The sequence below is a fragment of the Chiloscyllium punctatum genome, chromosome 49 (genome assembly GCF_047496795.1).
Source record: "Chiloscyllium punctatum isolate Juve2018m chromosome 49, sChiPun1.3, whole genome shotgun sequence".
Classification (NCBI taxonomy): Eukaryota; Metazoa; Chordata; class Chondrichthyes; order Orectolobiformes; family Hemiscylliidae; genus Chiloscyllium; species Chiloscyllium punctatum.
The window spans coordinates 11764474-11786628 of NC_092787.1; the positions used below are offsets into that span (position 1 = coordinate 11764474).

General features: G+C 42.1%; 1 protein-coding gene across 9 annotated transcripts in view; it reads left to right on the forward strand.

Annotated features, from left to right (window-relative positions):
• The window catches only part of lmx1bb (LIM homeobox transcription factor 1, beta b), a 210241-nt gene extending 189471 nt beyond the window's left edge, over window positions 1–20770 (forward strand). For 8 of the 9 annotated variants that reach the window (XM_072565900.1, XM_072565902.1, XM_072565901.1 and 5 more), the window contains 5 exons: window positions 4305–4483; window positions 5731–5808; window positions 6787–6853; window positions 7561–7722; window positions 20561–20770. In XM_072565900.1, coding sequence (XP_072422001.1) covers window positions 4305–4483; window positions 5731–5808; window positions 6787–6853; window positions 7561–7722; window positions 20561–20718 — 644 coding nt within the window. In that variant the 3' untranslated portion in view covers window positions 20719–20770. The remainder of the gene's footprint in view (window positions 1–4304; window positions 4484–5730; window positions 5809–6786; window positions 6854–7560; window positions 7723–20560) is intronic. The other variant, XM_072565899.1, reaches the window with a different exon arrangement.
• The last annotated feature ends 1385 nt before the right edge of the window (window positions 20771–22155 follow it).

The following is a 22155-nucleotide window of genomic DNA, read 5'->3' on the forward strand; positions in this document are numbered from 1 at the left end:
ACACAGTCAGTCGCCTGGGGTGGGAATTGAACCCAGGTACCTGGCGCTGTGAGGCAGCAGTGCTAACCACTGTGCCACCGTGCTGCCCACGTGACCTTTTTAAAATTCATTGGATGAGACATCACTGGCTAGACCAGCATTTATTGCCCATCCCTAATTGCCCAGAGGGCAGTTGAGTCAACCACATTGCTGTGGGTCTGGAGTCATCCACCACCTGCCATAGCAGGATTCAAACCCAGGTCCCCAGAACATTATGTGGGTCTCTGGATTAATAGTCCAACGATAATATCCCTAGGTCATCACCTCCCCCGAAGACATGAAAGTCTTAAACTCCATCTTATCTCAGGATCACTTGAAGCATGATACTCTACCAGAAGCGTGCTGTCCTTGAAATCCAGTGTCCGCCCAGATACTTACGCGCTTGTGAACATAACGTTTGTAAATGATAGTTAGCTATACTAAATGTCTGCTAGATACTTCAATACTCACACCCCATTTTTCACAGGAGATAATATAAGCATTGTCGCATTAGGTAAGTTACCCTACTGGAGGCAAAACCACACTATTCCCTAATGGTTCTTCAGTCAATTATTTCAAATCTTCTGGTTTCCAAGTCTTCAGCAAGTGCCATGATCAAAACTTTTCATAATTTGGAACTCCTTCATTAAATCATAAATGATCCTTTCTTGTTTTATGGTGATGAATCCCAGCATTGTCATATAACTGCCTCAACTCTGGCACAGTTCTAGTAGCTCACCCCTTGGGGTATTCTATTTGAATTTTTGACATCCTTCCTAAAGAGTGGTGTCCAGAATTTTACACATAATCACGTCAAGGGCTAGTGATTTACTGCCCAGTGTATCCCTGTCTTGGTTTTCTGCTGCCGAGATCTACTTGTCCTAGTCTTAGTGATCATAGTATCTAGCATTTTCTTGAGATCAGTGTCCGGATTAGAAATGGTACAAAATGGCATCTGCAGAAATCAATGAAATGGTACAGGCTTTCTTCTGAATCTTTGTTCAAAGTTAACCTATCTTTTCTGTTCACTACCACACAGCAATGTTCATATTTTCAGCCAAATTTCTCCATTTTATTTCAATAGCGGCCAGTATTCACAAGTTCCAAAAATATTTACTATCCTGCAATCCTTCCAATTGTTGATAGCACCACTGATTATGAATAAATTCACTTCATTAAATTAGTATCTGGCATTATTATCAAAGTTTGTTTCATTTATGTTGTTACTGCCTTATTCCAGTTGGAGTTCAGTGAGATGTATGACATTTTGAATTAGTCATAGATAAAATTACTCCATGTGTCAATAGCTAGGTTTGTTTTGTTTAGCTTTTATAAGAAACAGTGTGTCACTCAAGTAAATGCACCCACTAAACATCCACACCCGTTACTCAATTTGCACTATTAGCTACAGCTGTTCCTTATTTTGTTGCAGACAACTGTCAAAGAATTTGTCAAAGCATCTCCATGTGCCTGTTTTTGTTTTCTGGAACATTCCTTCTTAACTCAAAGTGGACTAGGGCAAATTCCATGTTTGATTAACAGCCCAGATGTAAATATGGCATCAAGGAACACCAATAGTTAACTAACCTTTATAACATTTAGCTGGAAGAGTACAAAATGCTCACCATTTTTGAATTATCAAAAACAGATGATCAAAGAAAGACTCATATTGGCAGAGAGTGAGCAAATGTTGTGTGTATGTGTCTGGGAGGGGTGGTTTGGGGGATCACTATTTACTGGAGAACTGTTTCTCTTCTTTTATCGTTTGCAAATGTCCACTTTCAATGTAATTTTAAAAAAGTACAAACCATTTGACGATGCCAGACCTGCAGTTACTCTCCAAAGACTAGGAGTTATCATGTTTAGAAAGCCATTAAATTTAAATGGCATTTCAGGAAGTTAATAATGACATGGCTATTAAAGTGAGTGAGCCAGCATTTGATCATTGCATAAATATGTTGAATCGAAATAAAGGAAGATGATGGGGCAGAGCATGTATGAGGCAAAGTTAATGGTGAACAATATTAAAACAAATCTCTTCTGGCTGGCTTGCTTTTCCAAATTTTGCAAAAACCAAACCTGTTGATTTACATTTTGTAATTTTAAAGACAATAACTTTTGAATTAAAAATCCTTTTATACTGTAACTTCAAAATTTCAACTTTTAGCCAGTTTGCAATTTAAATGATACTCCCTTCACCAGAAGAAGCCATTCTTTAAATGAATAAGCTATATGTTTTTCAAAAGAATTCTTTAATAGTTACTGCAGTTTAATTATCCTTATGATGTATGATGAAAAAGGTTCACTAATTTTCATCTCCCTCAACTGCTAGGATAGAAATCTAATATAAACAGCACAGATAAAAAATGATCCCAGTTGCTACATCAGGAAAGGTAAATGCAAGGACTCTTAACAAAGTTGCAAGGTATGGAGGTTGGAACTCGATCATGTGACATTCAAAGCTCAAATTTGACTGCACTGCCTCTTACGGACAGCATTGCGCTGTGAGTGAGGTGTTCCTCTGGGAACAGTACTACAACTCAACTGTAAAGTCAAACAAAACATACAGACAACAGTCGGCATATCAGTGGTGGGGAGGTTCCATTTGTGTGCAGTATATCTCTTTCCCTCTCATATTGGCTCATAATATAACAGAGGAAATGGTTCAAAATGAGATTTGGCACAGGATATTCCCTGCAGGCTTCTGACTACCATCAGGCTCAAATGAAGGTTATATGTCCACACCATGACACTCAAAGTGATCTTCTCCAAAGTGGCCCAAATTGGGTGGCACGGTGGCTCAGTGATTAGCACTGCAGCCTCATAGCACCAGGGACCTGGATTTGATTCCAGCCTCGGGTGAATATCTGTATGGACTTTGCACATTCTCTCTGTGTCCGCATGGGTTTCCACCGGGTGTTCCGGTTTCCTCCCACAGTCCTAAGGTGTGCAGGTTAGGTTAATTGGCCATGCTAAATTGGGGATAGGGTGAACTAGGTTTGGGTGAGATGGTCTTTGGAAGGTCGGTGCAGACTTGATGGGCTGAATGGCCTCTTTCAACACTCTAGGGATTCTAGTGGGCAAGTTTATTTTCCATTTAACAATGGCGGGCATTTACTCCAATGCTGAGGTCTCTGTGGAGGCCATCCATTCCAGGTACATGGGACAGATGGCAACCCAAATGGAGATGCCAACCCTCCAATTTCATTTTAAATCTTGGAAGTAGGTATAGTCAATGGAGCTGGGCCATGACCACAGTGGGGTTTGGAATGGAGAGTAGTTATAGGATAGGGTAGGATGGGTGAGGGGGTGGGGGGTTGGGGGGAGGTGTGTGTTGGCAAATAGAGGAATATATTTGGGTTGGGAGCATACTCAAACATTCACAGGCATCAAAATTATAAAGTACAACACCAGCGCAGGAACTGTCCTTTTCCTGTGGACTATTGCATGTTATTTGTGTAAAAGAATGGAAGGGTCATCAGCTTATATGTAAACACTGTATAGAGTCATAGAGATGTACAACACAGAAATAGACCCTTCAGTCTAACTTGTCCATGCTGACCAGACGCCCTAACCTAATCTCGTCCCATTTACCAGCACTTTGCCCATAGGCCACTGAACCCTTCCTATTCATATACCCATCCAGATGCCTTTTAAACTTGATTTATAATAATTGTTGATTCATATAATGAAAAATTAATTTGTAAATACTTTACAGGATATGCTTCCATGTGTCAGATTTTATCCTCACTAAATACCAGACATATTTTCTAACAAATTAGAAATAGGAATCGCTCTTAAAAGTTCACCTTTGTTCCCAAGCCAAAGGGCATGCAGGGTATGCTGCAGTGACTTTGCGAACCTGGAACAGTTCACTCAGGAAACACAATGCTAAACTTACACACATGGATATATTCACTGGGCAACAGAAAAATATTTTATGTTAGAATTTAACTACAACAATAATGTTTGATCCTATATGTGGCCTTTGTGTATTTGTTTTTCACAGTTAAGTGTTTGAATTAATACAAAGTGCCTCATTCCAATCTGTCACCTTATGCCTAACTTCCCCTGTGGTAGTATTTTGAGGTGGGAGACCGGCATTCAAGTCCCAAATGGTCCAGACGTGTTTACAACGTTTCTGAACAGGTTGATTAGGAAATATTTGAAACTAAAGTTCTCTTTTCTTAAAAGACTGCTGTATCTTTTCAAATCATTAAATTAGCATAGAATTACCCATGGATAAAGAGTGATAATGAATTGTGTTGCATTTGATACATTCACAGTGAAGAGTGATGATGAAGATCTTGACATTAAGCCAAATAAAGTTCAGGGAATTCAGGGAAAGGCTTGTGAAGACACCAAGGATCAGAGGCGACCAAAGCGTCCTCGGACAATTCTTACAACACAGCAAAGGAGAGCATTTAAAGCATCATTTGAAGTTTCTTCCAAACCATGCAGAAAGGTAAAGGTTTTCTCTTATTGTTAAGTACATATACTAAAGGTATTTGAGTTTTCACACAAATACAAAAATAAATCAGTGCAAAGGCTTTTAAACTCTTACTGCTCCTCAGACCCAGCTTTAACATCTGGTAGGTGTTATGTGAGCAGAGTAGAAGGGGGGATGCCAAACTGTCCAATATTTGTCAGAGTGATGCCTGGGAAATAGGCACTCCTGTCCTAACTGCATAGGCTGTGTTGGTCTTCCATCTTAAGCTGGTGCAAAGCACTAGCTCTCTGTTTATGTGGGAGCTGAATTTCCCATGGGAGGAGATTACTGCCTGAGATCAGAAATAATGAGCCCTAGAAATATGCTGTGGGTTTGAGACTGATCTCTGGGTGAGGTGCTGTTTTTGTCTCTATTGTCTTTGGTGGATGAGGTTGGTAGTGGGAGTGGAATGGATCTAGGGAGGAGGAAAATCAGGACCGGGAGGCCACAACTTCTTTCCAGGGCTTGAAGGATTAATGAACGAAGGATATAAATTGAGCTTATTTTTCTGGTTCTCATCTGGCTCTGGTTCCTCTTGGACCAGGTTGACTTGGTGGTGAAGCCTCAGGGGCCTTCCTGTGTAGGCCTGAGTTAAAAATGCACGTGTGATTGGAGACCAGCTTTCCTGTTTTGAAAAGGACCCTACTGCCTTGTTGATGAGTGTTCCTTGACTGTTTAAAACTGCAAACTACAGAAAGGCAGTGGGGTCAATAGGGAATGGTAAGTCACTGCAACCATTTTAATTGACTCCCTCCAGACCTCTCAATTTCCGCCAAGTGAGTCAGAGGTTGAAATGGATCTGTTTTATTTTTCAAAGCTTTTAACTATTACAAATGCATATGAAATGGGAGCAGAAGTAAGCTACTAAAAGCAAACAGCTTTGGGTTCTGGAAATCTAAAATAAAAAACAGAAAGTGCCGTGGAAATTCAGTGGGTCTGACAGCATCTGTGGAGAGAGAAACAGTCAATGTTTTGAGTCCAGTAATCCTTCTCCAAAACTCTTTGGCCTCAGCATCCCACTCCACCTTTTTATAACATCATGTACTGCTCTCCTATCCTGATTCCAAATCCATGTCTTTTCCACACATCCCTTGATTAACTTGCTGTCTGTCATCTATGCAAAATGGTTTGCTTTTGAGTTCAGGAAGATCATTTTAACTATTAGCACTTAACTCCTTCTGTTTGCGTAATAAAGTCAACATGCAAATAATTTTTCTGAACAGGTCAGAGAGACACTCGCAGCAGAAACGGGGCTCAGTGTCAGAGTAGTTCAAGTGTGGTTCCAGAATCAAAGAGCCAAGGTAACTTTTTTGTCACAGATCACTCAACTTTGAAATCATTTTGCTTAACATAATGTTTACAATATGACTTCCCGTACAGTGGGGCACAGTGATTAAGTAATCATTGACTACTCCATAATTGACTAGTGGGCAAGAAACTCAGAGATTGGGAGTCCAAAGCTCATCACTCCAACACAACAAGTTGTGAAATTGAAGTCGGTAATTTCCAGGCTAACATCCAATGGTAATCATGAAAGCGACCAGATTGCCTCTTACCTGGCTCAGTCACTCATGCCTTTCAATCAACTTGCCATCTCCATCTGATTTGTCTTTACATTGACTCCAAATCTTAACCTGGTGCCAACTCAGTTGTGAATTAGCTATAAGCAGCAAGAGATCCATTGTAGTAACTAGAGATGGTCAAAAAACACCACCTTACCACATGTTGATACAGCAGGAGAAGCTGCAATAACACAAAGCACTGTAAATGCAGAGCTTAGATTTGACAGATAGTAGTGTTAGATATGAGATCGGCAGGTACAAACTGCAAGTTGGAGTAAAATACATAATATTTCATTTTCTTTGAACTAGCTTTTTGTTGCTATGTTCTAATTAATATAGATCAAAACATTAAATTACATTTTTTAAACTTAATTAGAGAGAAATATTCTTGTTTGGTGGGTGATTTGGGCAACTAAATCATAGTTTTAAGGATGCCCTTCCACTCATAATAGCTAAAGTTAAAAGAGTGTGATTTTATCATATGTAGTGCTATTCCATTCACAAAGTGATTTCCATTTTGCAACAACCTTTTCTTTTCAATTGTACTTTACTTCTCCAACATGGAGAACAACGTCACTACCTGCTAAAACACTGTATGTTCTCAGGATGCCTTTGTTTTGTTATTAGTTGAAGTTTGGAGATGTCATTCAGTGTACGTGCTTTAAAACTCCTCTTATGTCGCCTGAGCTCAAAGTGATTTCTTTGTGATTTTTTAAGATGAAAAAGTTGGCCCGAAGACAACAGCAGCAACAAGAACAACAGAACGGTCAGCGGCTTGGACAAGGTAGCCATCTGAGAATGGGGCTGGTGGGGGGATGGCAGGTGGAAAAGACAGAAATAAAAGGCCTGCTCAGGAACTGTTCTGAAAGTAGTCGGTGGCTGCTGATACTTCTGTAATAAAGAATTCAAAGTAACGTAGTTTTAAATTGCATTGCCATTGAAAACAATGTGTGTAAACACGACACATTGCTTAAAAAAAAGTCACTATCAATATTAAGTGTAAAACTCCAGTTGTCGAAATCCATCAACACAGTGCCACAGTTTAGAACAACAAGAATATTTCCCAGTGATCTTACCCCAACCATCGCACAGTCACTTTGGCAGTTTAATTTCCTTTTAAAATTAAAACCTGCATCTAGGTTTTATCATTTTAATTTAGATTACTTATCTAGCCTGTGGTATAAACAGAGCCCATAATGAACAGCCATAGGATACAATTGATATCCGACTTATGAGGATGACTCACTATTATGGTTCTTGTGAATTATTCGACCAGGCAAGGAATCTGCTGTGGCTCCTTGTCACTGTGTTCACTCCCATAATTTATTGTAATTCATGTCGCATTTCCATGAAAGATTAAAATGCTTTAGTCAGACAGAAAGCTGGTTCCTTTCTAACAAAGAAACAAATCTGTTCAACTCGAACTAGCTTTTATTTTCTGAAGGCAGAAAAGCGAGGCAAATTTCTGATTGATCTTCATTTCAATAACAGAAGTTATGTCAAGTAGAATGGATGGGATGATAAATTCGTACGCACCAGTTGCACCTCCACAGCAGCAACTTGTGTCCATGGACCAAAATGGCTACAACTCTGATCCATTTCAACAAGGACTCACTCCACCTCAAATGCCAGGGGACCACATGAATCCATATGGTAGGTGGCTGCTTGTATTCGGTTACTTTGTCAACTTGCAATTTCATTTCCTGCAGCGGTTTCACCTTATACTTGTTCAGGCCACCAATCCAGAAGGATTGAATAGGCTTGGGCTCTTTTCGCCAGAGAACAGAAGATCAAGAGCTCTTTCAATTTAGAAAAGGCTGGACACACAGAAGGTGTCTCCACTTCTGAAGGAAATCAAAACAAGATCCATGAATATAAGATAATCACCAATAATACCAATATGTTTGAAATATACAGCATTGATAAAATTAAGGAGAAGATAACAGATACATGAGGGAACAATAGAAAGATACACTGATAGGGTTAGACAAAGGTAGTAGAGTGAAAGGAGGGTTGTGCAGAACATAAACACTGATACATCTCTTTTTTTAATTCATCCATGGGAGGTGGGCATCACTGGCCCATATATCTGTTGCTCTTGTCCTTCCAGATTCTAGTTAGGAGTTTGGAAGGTGTTATCTAAGGGGCCTTGTAGAGTTGTAGCAGTGTATCTTGTCAATGGTACTGGATGGTACACATTATTGCCACTGTGCATTGGTGGTGGAAGGAATGAATGCTGAATGTGTTGATGGGGTGCCAGTCAAGTGGACTGCTTTGGCCTGGATGGTGTTGACCTTATTTTGTTGGTTGCCATCCAGGCAACTGAAAGAACATCCTTCACAACTCTGACCATAAGGTATAAGACCATAAGACAGAGGAACAACATTAAGCCATCTGGTGCCTAGAATCTTCTCCTCTATTCAATCAAGGCTGACAAGTTTCTCAGCCCCATTCTCTTGCCTTCAGTCTGTAACCATTGATCCTCTTACTAATCAAGAGCTTGTCTATCTCTGTTTTAAATGCTGTCAGTGATTTGGCCTCCACAGCCTTTTGCAGCAATGAGTTCCACGGATTCACCACCCTCTGGCTGAAGAAATTCCTTCTTATCTCAGTTCTAAAGGGTTGTCCTTTCATTCTGAAGCTGTGCTCTTGGGTCCTAGTCTCTCCTTCAATGATCTCCATATCTATTCTATCCATGCCTCTCAGTATTTTGTAAATGTACATGGAGATAATCCCCCATCCTGTGAAAGTCCAATGAGTACAGACCCAGAGTCCACAATCACTCCTCATACAACAAGCCCTTCGTCCCAGGATCATTCTCGTAAAACTCCTCTGGAACCCCTCAATTGCCAGCACACCCTTCATTAGATATGGGGCCCAAACTGCTCAGAATATTCCAAATATGATCTGACCAGAGACTTATGCCACCTCTGCTCTTGTATTCTAGCCCTCTCAAAATGAATGCTAACATTGCATGTGCCTTACTAACTGCCAACTGAATTTGCATGTTAACCTTAAGAGAATCCTAAACTAGGAAATCCAAGCCCCTTTGCGCTTCACATTTCTGAAGCCTTTCCCTATTTAGAAATAGTCTATACCTCTATTCTTACCAAAATGCATAAACTTACACTTTCCCACATTTTAATCCATCTGCCACTTCTTTGCCCAATCTCCTAGCCTGTCCAAGTTCTTCTGCAGCATCTCTACTTCTTTAGCACTAGCTGTCCCTCCCATCTATCTTTGTTGCAAACTTAGCAACAATACCCTCAGTTCCTTCATCCAGGTTGTTGATATATAACAAGAATAAATGTGGTATCAACACTGACCACTGCAGAACTCCACTAGTCACCAGCTGCCATGCTGAAAAAGACCCCTTTAGCTCTACTCACTGCTTCTGCTGGACAGCTAATCTTCTATCCATGCTGGGGTCTCAACCCCTAACACCATGGGCTTTTTTCTTATTTAGCAGCCTCCTCTCAAAGGCTTTCTGGAAATCCAAATAAATTAGTCGACTGGCTCTCCTTTCTCTAACTTGCTTATTATCTCCTAAAAGAATTTGAACAGATTTGTCATGCTTGATAAAGCCGTGCTGACTCAGCTTTATTTTACCATGCTCTTCCAAGTACTCTGCAATCTCATCCTTAATAATGGAATCTTACCAACAACCAAGGTCAGGCTAACTGGTCTATAATTTCCTGTCTTTTGCCTCCCTCCTTTCTAAAACAGACATGTTACATTAGCCATTTCCAGTTCTCTGGTATCCTCCCTGACTCCAGTGATTCCTGAAAGATCAGAACCAATGCCTTCACGATCTCTTTAGCCATGTCCTTCAGAATTCTGGGGTGTAGTCCATCTGGTCTGAGTGATGTATCCACCTTTATACCTTTCAGCTTCACCTGCAATTTCTCCTAGGTGATGCCACCTACACTAACCTCTGCCCCTCACTGTCCTGAAGGCTTGATGTGTTTTCCACCATGAAGACTAATACAAAGTACGCATTCAGTTTTTCTGCAATTTCCTTGATGTCCATTAAAACTTCTCGAGCCTCATTTTCCAAATCCACTGTCGCCTCTCTCTTACCATTTATGTATCTAAAAAATCTCTTGCAATCTTATTTGATATTACTAGCTGGCTTATTCTCATATTTCATCTTCTCTCCCCTTATTGCTCGGTAGTTGTCCTCTGCTGTTTTTTAAAGGCTTCCCAAGAATCTTCACCACATGATATGCTTTCTCTTCTGCTTTCATGCTGTCCCTGATTTCCCTTGTCAGCCATGGTTTCCATCTTCCCCTTAGTATGTTTCTTCCTCCATGGGATGAATTTCTGCTGTGCCTCCCAAATTACCCCCAGAAACCCCTGCTATTGTTGCTCCATAGTCTTCCCTGCTAGGCTCTCCTTCCAATCAACTCTGGCCAGCTCTTCCCTGATGTCTTTGTAGTTACTTTTACTCAATTTTAATATCTTGCCTTGAGATATTAAATGGACATGCTTTGAGGAGTTGGGAGGTGAGTTTCATGATGCAGAATTCCCAGCCTCTGCCCTTGTAACCATGTATTTGTATGGCTGATACAATTCAGTTTCTGGTCAATGGTAACCCTTAGGATATAGAGAGTGTGGGATTTCAGTGATGATAATGTGGGATGGTTCAATTCTGTCTTGTTGGAGATGGTCATTTCATGACACTGTGTGGTGGGAATGTTATCAGCCCAAGTCTGGATATTGTCCAGCTCTAGCTGTGTTTGGACCTGGAATGCTTCAGTGTCAGATGAGTTGCGAATGATGCTGAACATTGTGTAGCCATCAGTGAACTCGACTTCTGAAGTTATGGTGGAGGGAAGGTTATTGATGAAGCAGGTAAAGTTGATTTGGCCTAGGATATTATCCTGAGGAACTCCTACAGAGCTGCCCTGGGCCTGAGATGGCTGACCTTTAACATCCATAACCACCTATTTTTGTGCGATATATGACTCTAAACAATGGAGAACTTTCCTCTGATTTGCATTAACTTACGTTTTGCTGGGCGTCCTTGATTGAACATTCAGTCAAATGCATCTTCATGTTCAGTGCAGCCAACTTTACTTCTACTCTTGAGCTCATTTTCTTTTGTCAGTGTTGGACCAAAGTTGTAATGAGGTCAAGCCGAGAGGGCCTGGCAGAATCCAAACTGAGCATCATTAGGCAGGTTATTGTTGAGCAAATGTTACTTGGTACCACTGTCAATGACACCTTCCTTCACTTCGCTAAAAATTTAGAGTGGACTGATGGGCCAAATTGGATTTGTTTGTTTTTCAGCTTTTTGTTCACAGACATACCTGAGCAATTTTCCATGTTGTTAGCTAAATGTCAGTGTTGTAGCTGTACTGAAACAGCTTGGCTAGGGTTCAGGGTTCGTTCTGAAGTCAAATCTTCCATAGTACTGCCAGAATGTTTTTAGGGCCTATAGCTTTTGCAGTGTCCAGGGCCTTCAATCATTTCTTGTGGTGTGAATTCAAATTGGCTGAAGGCATTTGTGATTGTGGTGAACTCAGGTTCATCCAACGCTACACTTCTGGATGCAAATTGCTGCAAACGCTTCAGTCTTGTTTTTTCCAATGGTGTGCTGGATTCCCTCAGCTTTGAGGACGTGGATATTTATGGAGACCCCTCCTTGTTCAGTGAGTTGTTTAATTGTCCACCTCCATTCCCAACTGATGTAGCAGGATTACAAATCATCAATATGATCAGTTTGTTGTGGCATCTCTTAGCCCAGCCTATCACATGTTACTTGTGCTGCTTACCATGGGAGTTGCTCTGTGTTTTAGCTTCACCAGGTTGACACCTCACTTTTAGATATTCCTGGTGCTGCTCCAGGCATGGCACACCTGCCCTGTACATTGGGCCACTGTTGATCTCCTGAGGCCATGAGGATGCAGATTTTAAGTGGATACAGTTCTGCTGCTGTTGATGACCCACTGAACCTCACAAATGTCCAGTCTTGAGCTGCTAGATCAAGATCTATCATGTTCAGTGGTGTGGCACAGCTTAGTGGAGAGTATTTCAGGACTTTGATTCCACAAAGTGGTCACTCCTACCCATACAGTTATGGACAAATGCATCTGCTACAGGTAGATTGTTGGAGTAGAGATCAATATGTTTCTCCCACCACCATTTGCAGAGGTGGCCTGTCAGATATGTCCTTTAAGACTCAGCCAACTTGGTCAGTAGTGGAGCTTCAAGCCACACTTGGTGATGGGTTCTTCACCCAGAGTCCATTCTGTGACCTTGCCACCTTCATTGCATTCTCCGATTGGTGTTCAACATGGCACAGTGTTGATTTACCAGCTGAAGGATGGCAGTATGGAGTCATCAGCAAGAGATTTTCGTACTCATAGAATCATATAATCCATACAGGGCAGAAAGAGGACCGTCAATTCTGCACTGTCCCTCGGAGAAACATTCCACCCAGACCCAGACCCCTACCCTATCCCAGTTACCATGGCCAATCCACCTCACCTGCACAACTTTGGACTGTGGAAGGAACCTGGAGCACCTGGTAGAAACCCATACAGACACAATGAGAATGTGAAAACTCCACACAGACAGTCCCCCAAGGCTGGAATCGAGCCTGAACCCTGGCGCTGTGAGGCAGCAGTGCTAACCACTGAGCTACCATGCCAGGCTCCATGTTGACCTGATGCCATAAGACTTCAAGGGGTCAAAGACAATGTTGAGGACTCCCAGGGCAAGTCCCTTCTGACTGGATTGCACTGTGCTGCCACTTCTGCTGGGTGAGTCCTGTTGGAGAGATGTCACATGTCCAGGGAATATGTCAGCACTGTCTGGGAAATTATGCTAAAATCAGGATTCCCTAGCATATGAGTCAACTTTTCCAATTTAGGTACGTCTCCAGTTGTTACTAAGGGCTATGTATTCCATTGTTATTTCAGGTCCTTTGCTCAATGTTGGGTAGGCCACTGGTTTTATTCCCATTATCAGACTTTGTAGCCAGTGGCATTGTAGGCAATTTTAGATGCCGTGTATCTGGGGTTACATCTAAGGTAGAGCAGATGAGGATACCAGATTTTCTCCCCGAAAGGACATTTCTGCACTAAAATTTCAACAAATGTACCGTCCAAGAGTATAGATATATTTGTCTTTGCATTCCCTGCCTTTCAGAATCTTTTATATTTGGAAATTCATCAAGTTCTGATTTTATAAAAGCATTACTTCCTCACAAAATAGGAAGATAAAAGTGACTGCCTTTGATGTCAAGGTAACATTGGACTGTGTGAAATGTCAAACAAACTCTAGTAAACCTGGCGTTTTACTGGGAATTCAGGGAGGACGTCTCTCCACTTGTTGGGGTCATGTTGAACCTGAGGAAGATAATTGTGGCTTGTGGAGGCCAATCATCTCAACCCCAGGATATCATTACAGGGTTTCCTCAGGGCAGGGCCCAAAGCATTTACGTCTTTAACTGATTCCCCATTGATTTTTCTTCCATCAATGAACAGAATGATGATGATATGGATGATGATGAGATTATATGAACGTGATGATTATTAATGATTGCAGAATGTCCACTTGTATTTACAGTTCCCAAGTGATGAAGCAGTCTGTGCCCACATTCAGATCTTAGCTGATATATGATTCATCAAAGAGGTGTGAGGCATTAGAGAGTCTAACATCTTTCCTTGACAATCAATTTAATTATCATTTACTGAAAGTATCCACTGTCAATGTCTTTTGACTAGAAAACTGGGCCAGCCAAATAAATACTGTAGCTACAACAATGGGCCAGAAACTAGGTATTCTGTATCAGGTAACTCACCTGCTCAGTCCCCAAAGCCACTAAATCATCAGCAAGGCACATGTCAGGTCTGTGATGGAATATCCTTCACATGTCTAGATGAGTATAGCTGCTTCAAAAACACTCAAAAAGCTTGACAACACTCAGGAGAATGTAGTCCTCTTGATTGGCATCCTGCCACCAAATTTATTACCTTCATTATCAGCATAGAGTGGCAATGGAACGTTGCTTCCACAAGGTGCATTGTGGCAACTCATCACAGGACAGCAGCACATACATGGGAACACAACCACCTACAAGTTGCCTTCGATCCAGATACCATCTTGACTTGGAAATGATCGGTGACACTGAAAGAATTGTCATGCAGGATGCAGAAACTCCTTCCCTGATAACACCGTCCATGTCGCTACACCATATGTACTGCTGTGGTTTAAGAAAGCAGACCACTTCCTCAAGGACAGCTTAGGGATAGGCAATAGTTGAAAATGTGTTGCTGGAAAAGCACAGCAGGTCAGGCAGCATCCAAGGAGCAGGAGAATTGACATTTCGGGCATAAGTCCTTCTTCGGAAACAGGAACCTTCCTGAAGAAGGGCTCATGCCCGAAACATCGATTCTCCTGCTCCTTGGATGCTGCCTGACCTGCGCTTTTCCAGCAACACATTTTTCAGCTCTGATCTCCAGCATCTGCAGTCCTCACTTTCTCCCATAGGCAATAGTTGCTGATTTGGCAGTGATATCCAAATCCCATAATCCCAAGATCATCCAAAGTGGAAGAGGAGCATCTGGGAAGGCGTTGAGCACATGAGACTTGCCGTTGGGAAAAAGCTAAAGCCAGGCAAATTCAGAGAATGGAGCATGCTGCCACACCAATGCCCCATCCACCCCTTCCCATGACTACCTTCTGCCCCAAATCTGCATCAGTCTGTACACCCACCTATGAATCATAGAATCCCTTAAGCGTGGAAACAGGCCCTTCAGCCCAGCAAGTTCACACCAACCTTCTGAGAGTAACCCACCCAGACCCATTCCCCTGCCCTATTATCCTGTATTTACTCCTGACAAATGCACCTAACCTACACATCCCTGAACACTGGGCAATTTTAGCATGGCCAATTCACCTAACCTGTACATCTTTGGATTATGGGAGGAAACCCACGCAGTCAAGGGAAATAATATACAAACTCCACACAGACAATCATCCGAGGCTGGAATTGAACCCAAGTCCCTGGTGCTGTGAGGCAGCAGTGCTAACCACTGAGCCATCATCTCTCCCAGCTAGTGTCCTCCCTGGCGGGGAATTGAACCATGGTCTTCCATGTGACAGGCGGGGATACGAACCATTATATTACCGGTGATTTGCCCTCAGAGTGGAAGAGAGTCATCCTCCTCTGAGAGAGACTGCCAATGAATGAATGAGACCAGAATTTAGTGCTGGTGATGGAAATGACAGTCATGGACTAGGAAATGAATGACAACTCTCTCCTGTGGTCAAGGGGACCCAGGGCTACATCTCATTCATAACGACCGAAAACTTGTGGCAGCAAGGGAAGCTGACCTTATCAAAGATGTTCATCGACCCCAAGAGGTGCTGGTCAGTCAGAGATTGGTCAGATCAGCAACATCCCGGCCTCCACTTTGCTCCATGGCAGTGAATTCCACAGGCCCATCACTCTCTGGCCGAAGAAAACTCTCCTCATTTCCGTTCTAAATTGACCCCCTCTAATTCTAAGGCTGTGCCCACAGGTCCTAGTATCCCCGCCCATGGAAACAAATTCCCAGCGTCCACCCTTTCTAAGCCATGCATTACGTTGTAAGTTTCTCCTAGATCTCCCGTCAACCTTGAACGCTAACGAATACAATCTCAGGATCCTCAGCCATTCATCGTATGTTAGGCCTGCCATTCCAGGGATCATCCATTTGAATCTCTGCTGGACACACTCCAGTGCCAGTATGTCTTTCCTGAGGTGTGAGACCCAAAATTGGACACAGTATTCTAAATGGGGCCTAACCAGAGCTTTATAAAGTCTCAGTAGCACATCACTACTTTTATATTCCAACCCTCTTGAGATAAATGACAACATTATAGTTACTTTCTTAACCACAGACTCAACCTGCAAGTTAACCTTTAGAGTATCCTGGACTAGCACTCCCAGATCCCTTTGTACTTCAGCTTTATCATTTTCTCACCATTTAGAAAATAGTCCATGCTGTATTCTTTTTTCCAAAGTGCAAGACCTTGAATTTGCTCACATTGAATTTCATCAGCCATTTCTTGGACCACTCTCCTAAACTGTCTAAATCTTTCGGTTGCCTCCCCACCTCCTCAGTACTACCTGTCTGTCTGCCCAACTTCGTACCATCAGGGAACTTCGCCAGAATGTCCCCAGTCCCTTCATCCAGATCATTGATATATAAAGTGAACAGCTGCAGCCCTGACACTGAACCCTGCGGGACACCACTTGTCACTAGCTGCCATTCCAAAAAAAAACCTTTTATTCCAACTCTCTGCCTTCTGTCAGACAGCCAATCCTCAATCCATGCCAGTAGCTCACCTCGAACACCATGGGCCCTCACCTTGCTCAGCAGCCTCCTGTGAGGCACCTTATCAAAGGCCTTTTGGAAGACTAGGTAGATAACATCCACCAGGTTTCCTGGTCTAACTTTTGGGGATGGAGTGGGCTCTATAAAGGCAGACAGCACCATTGCCAGTGAGGCAAATGCAGCAAGGACCCCTCCTCTTGCCAAAGAGTGTATGAACAGAAGGACTGCCCACCAGCCAGCTACCTCTTCCTGGCCTAAAATCCACTGGGAGGTTGGCTTGGCAGTCTCTGGTTGTGACATTGCTGGTAAATCATAGAATCCCTTATAGTGCAGATCGAGGGTATTCAACCCATTGAATCTGCACCGACCCTCCAAAGAGCATCCCGCCCAGACCCAACCCCTACCATATCCCCATAACCAGCATTTATCACCGCTCATCTGCCACGCCTAAACATATTTGTCCCGTGGGAAGAAACCAGAGCAACTGGCAGAAACCCACGCAGCCACTGGGAGAATGTGCAAACTCCACACAGACAGCCACCCAAGGCTGAAATCAAACCTGGGTTCCTGACCCTGTGAGGCAGCAGTGCTAACGACTGAGCCACCAAGCCACCATTCAATATGTGAAGAAGCTCTTAATTGGCTGCCTAAGTGGCTCACTTGGGCTCTGGATTGAGTGACTGTCTGTGACCTATCCCCACAGCTGGCAAAATGGCATGGCAGTGGAAAGATGACATGTGCCATCCCATCCCCCATGCCCATCACCATTTTATCTCCTGAAGGCTGTTAAAACAAAACCCATAATTTCCTCACTATTCCCACTGAGGATTAGTAAGAGATATTCACAAGGAATATACAGTGCGGGTGCATTCTGATATTCTGAAACTTTATTTTGTTATGTCATTGTAATTCAGATATGAATAGTAACTATGGGTATCCCTGACCCAAAGTTCAATCTAGATTAAACATGATCTGGCTTGTGCCTATTAGATTTCTTCCACCCTATAAGCGTCAGTTCCTAATTGCATGTTTTAGTCGATGACCTGAATTTCTCAGTTACTCAGAATGACATTTTTACTCCTTGCAGAAGTAAGCTAGCAATAAAATTCTAGGCTTTGGCAGTATTTTGCATCCAGTGGATAGATGTACATTTTGACGTAAGCTTTCTTAGATTTTACATTCGGCTTATTTCCTATTGTATTCTTGCACATGTTTCTTCCTGGATTTAATTCTTTTTTGGAAAGCTGCACTGTTGATTTTGTTTTTGATTTTTCAGTTTCAGTTGGCATTCCCATGGCTATCCTTGATGACCCATTGAAGTGAAGCAAATGGAATTCAATGTCATTTTAATGTAGAGCCCTCCACGCTCTCCCTCCTTCCCTCCCAATTCCCGCAAATGTTCCCAGATAATTGTGGAAAGTCTCTTGTGTCAAAGAAAAACTTTGAATAAAACTGACCATAGACCTCATTAGAACTGAGAGAAGTGGAAAATTGAGCCCATTTATCTTTCACTTTCATGTACTCAAAGAGAATGGTGAAAGGAGGGTCATTGTGACTGCACACACTTTCTGAAACAGTTATCAATGAGTACCACTCTGCTGCTTTCTCTCCATGGCCCTGCAAATTCTATACATATCCGATGCCCTTTCAAAGTGACCATTGAATCTTTTCCCACCACCCTTTCAGCCAGTGAACCCAAATCCAAACAACGCATTGGGTTTGTAAAAAAGAATCCTTATATCATTAGAGCGTGACTTTAAATCTGTGTCTTCTGGTTACTGATCTTCTTATCAGTAAAAACGGTTTCTCCCCACCACAAGGCCCAGGACAAGAGGGCAAGGGAGAGTTTATCATAGTCCAATAACTGGGGCCTGGGACTCTTGGAAGCCTGTCGTGTTTGGGTCAGGGGCCTGAGGTGTGGCTGCGGAGCCCAGGCCAGGAGCAGCACCAGAACTTGTGATTTTTGCTCCTGCCTGATCTGCCACTAACTCTGTGGGCTGGATTTTACATTCTTTTGGCCAGAGTGAGAGAGGCAGAACAGGAAATGGAGAGTTCCACTCACTCCCCCACTCTGCCATCTTGGCCCGTCCAACCAAACATCAGATGGTCAGTCAGCGCCTGTCTGCCGGCAAGGAGGCCTACCTGAGCAGCAGATCCATTCCTAATCTAGGCCTGACTGAGAGGCTAGGAAGCTGGTCACAGCTGCAAGTCTAAAAGCCCCCTCATCTCAGAAACCTTTTGTTTTTATTGAAGGCTCACTAGAGCTCAAATTATTTTTAAAACAAACATACAGGTGCTGTCACCTTCAGTGGCAGAATCTGCTGTTACATTTGGCTGTGGTGCTTGTGACACGTCTTTTCTTCTGCTTCTGAGCCTCTTGTCACAACGGAAGGTGATAGCCTAGTGGTATTATCGCTGGACTTTTAATCCAGAGACCCAGATAATGTTCAAAACTTGCCATGGCAGATAGTGGGATCTAAATTCAATAAAAATCTGGAAATAAGACTCTAATGATGATCATGGATCCATTGTTGATTGTTGGGAAAAAAGCCCACCTGGTTCACTAATGTCCTTTACAGAAGGAAACTCGTCCTTACTTGGTCTGGCATATTTGTGACTCCAGAGTGTGATGCTGGAAAAGCACAGCAGGTCAGGCAGCATCTGAGGATCAGGGGAATCGACATTTCGGGCATAAGCCCTTGATCAAGAATGAGGCTTGATTCTCCTGCTCCTCAAATGCTGCCTGACCTGCTGTGCTTTTCCAGCACCACAATCTCGTCTCTGATCTCGAGCATCTGCAATCCTCACTCTCTCCTACGTTTGACTCCAGACCCGAGCGATGTGGTTGACTCTTAACTGCTCTCAGGGCAATTGGGGATTGGCAATAAATTCTGGCCTAGCCAATGATGCTTCATCCCATGAATGATTTTTTTTTTTAAAAAGCTGCTGTAAAATCACTCTCAGACTCTCTCATGTTGAATGTCCAACAAATGCAGCAGGCACGGAATAATCGGAGACAACTGGGTTGTTAACAAACTCATTAGTCTTTTCAAAATGGTGGCCAGGTTATCAATTTCTGTTCCTGCTTGCCCTCAGCAGTTTTAGAGACTGGCCTAATGATGCTGAGCCAACGTCATCGCTTCCTCACGTTCACGTGAGCAGGAGTTGTAACTCCTCATTTACAACTGTATTAAATCTCCCCTTCTCCTTCTCTACTTTGGAGAGAACAATCTCAGTTTCTCAAGTGAAATATTGATTCCTTCATCTCTGGTAGTGCCAGGGAAACGTGGACCTAGCTGAAAGCCAGGTTCAGCTGCGTGTCCATAAGCAAGGGCATTACAATTGCTGGAATCAGAAATTACTGGAAATACCCAGCAAGTATAGAGAGAGAGAAAAACAGAATTAATGTTTCAGGTCATGACCAATCAGTATCTCTGGTCAGCCTCTGTTACATTGTGACAGAACTCCGATTAGGAAATCCTCTTCTCTATGACCTACTTGGAATTTGAAGCTTAATTTCTCCTCCTTTCCAGCACAGTAGTGAGGAAAAGTATTGCTATATTTGAATATGTTAATACCACAAATAGGGGAAGATTCCCTCTGTGCCATTGAATCCAAAGCAATCCTTTTGTAATGAACATATTTGCAGATTCCTTCTGCTTAACATGCAAATATGTTCTTTGCAAAAGGATTGCATTGGATTCAGAGGTATAGAGGGAATTTTGCCTTTCGAATAGGTGTTGTTCTGCATACCTTCCCTCAATGTAGTTTAAAAAATGGTAACATTTTGGTCTCAAGTGGAACCATGACATTAATAAGTGTGATGTCAATGTGTACCAGTGCAAAAAGGAAATACTGTTTTCTGGAAGTAGTAGTCTAATAATGTACCCACACATTTGAAAAAGAGCTCTCTTCAAGAATGTATAATTCTGTGCTCCTCCATATGCCTACACTGACACAGTTGAAATATCCCTGTATTTCTTTTTTCTCATTTTCATACATTATTTATTATTTATCAATTGCTTTTTGGATTTCTGTATTTTATGAGCATCCAAGGACCACAAAGAAGTCATGAAGCCTCATTAAAAATGAAAATTCATCATAGCACCCTTTAAGTGATTTAATACTGTCAATTAAGTGCTTTCATTTTGTGATTCCAGGAAATGACTCCCTCTTCCACGATATCGACAGCGACACCTCCCTCACCAGCTTGAGCGACTGTTTTCTCGCCTCATCAGAAGTTAACCCCATGCAAGCTAGAGTGGGAAATCCTATCGACAGGCTGTACTCCATGCAGAACTCATACTTTGCTTCCTGAAAGCAGCAGGACTTTAGAAGCAATTTGATGTATTATGGTGACTTTAAATCGGGGGGAGGTGGGGGGGGGGGGGGGGGTCAGGGAAGAATGGAAAAACTAAATAAAGAAAACTGTACAGCCATATATTACCTTATTCTTGCCTCATAATGAACTTATCCACTATTTCCCATGTGGCCGAGAAACTGACAGCAAGAAGATAATGAAAGTGACACACAAAAAGACAAATTCAATAGAATTCAAATCAGCACATCAATGAAAGCACCGGGACATAGAGACTGCAGCTGCATTCCATTGTTTCAATGTTTTTATACAAATACTCCAGAACTTATTGTTCTTAAGCATATACATCAACATTTGGGGATCTCATCTCAGCCTCTTCCCTGCCATTCTCTGTTTATTACTTGTTTTGGTAACAACTGGATCTCAAAAATATTTTACATGACCAATTCTCCATTTGCTCAATGTAAAAGAGGTTAGAAAATGTTATACTTCATTTTCACCTTAGTCAGATACATATGCATAAAATAGCAAGTAGACTAATTTGTTCTGAGCTCCCTTGTGTTTTGCATGAATCATCTCTCTAGCAGGGTAACAGCCAACACTTTATTAAGCTATAAACTGTAGTGCTTAAGTTTGCACTGCCATTTCCTTTCACAGTATTTGCTGGTTATGGCTGGAATAAGATTTCCCCATTCTACAGTGCGGAATAATGCGTGACTTACGCTGTTGTCAGCGCCATCACGTGAGTGCCAAGAAATGGGAAAATTGTTTGCAAAGATGGCTGTTGATAATCTGCCAAAATTGATGACCAGAATTACTTTGCACCTTGCTATTTCAAAATAAGTTGGCGATTAATAGGTGTAGCTTCCTGCAGTTTAGCATGTCTGACTGGTTTGCACGATTAAGTTGCTTACATTGCTGTACATCATGTAGGTTCAAATATGAAGCCCATGTGCAGCCATGTACAATGTTAAATTAAAGTCTTCGTAATGGAAGTGGTTTCAATGCCAAGCTTTAGGTTGTTTAGTGGAAGTGGCAAAGCATCCCCCAACCCTGATAAAGAAACCAAAGTTTTGCTTTAGAAAATGTACAATGAATGAAGTTCTATTGTGGTGAAACTTACCTCCTGATCACAATAACTAATTCCATTAACAAAATTGCTCAGCATTCAACAATGATGAATACGTTGATAAGAGGGGAGATATTATGCAATATCGAGACAAGAATTGACAAATTGTATAAAAGCAGAGACATAAGCCCCTCTCCCTCTCTGCTCTATATCCATCATGTCACCAAATAATTGGGATTATAGAGATAGTGTGAGAAATCAGTCCACATTTACTTCACCAATATTACTGTTTTATATTAGTGTATCATAGTATCCCTGTGGTAAATACTTAGAGATTACAAACCAAAGGTAATTGTTGAAAGCTAACC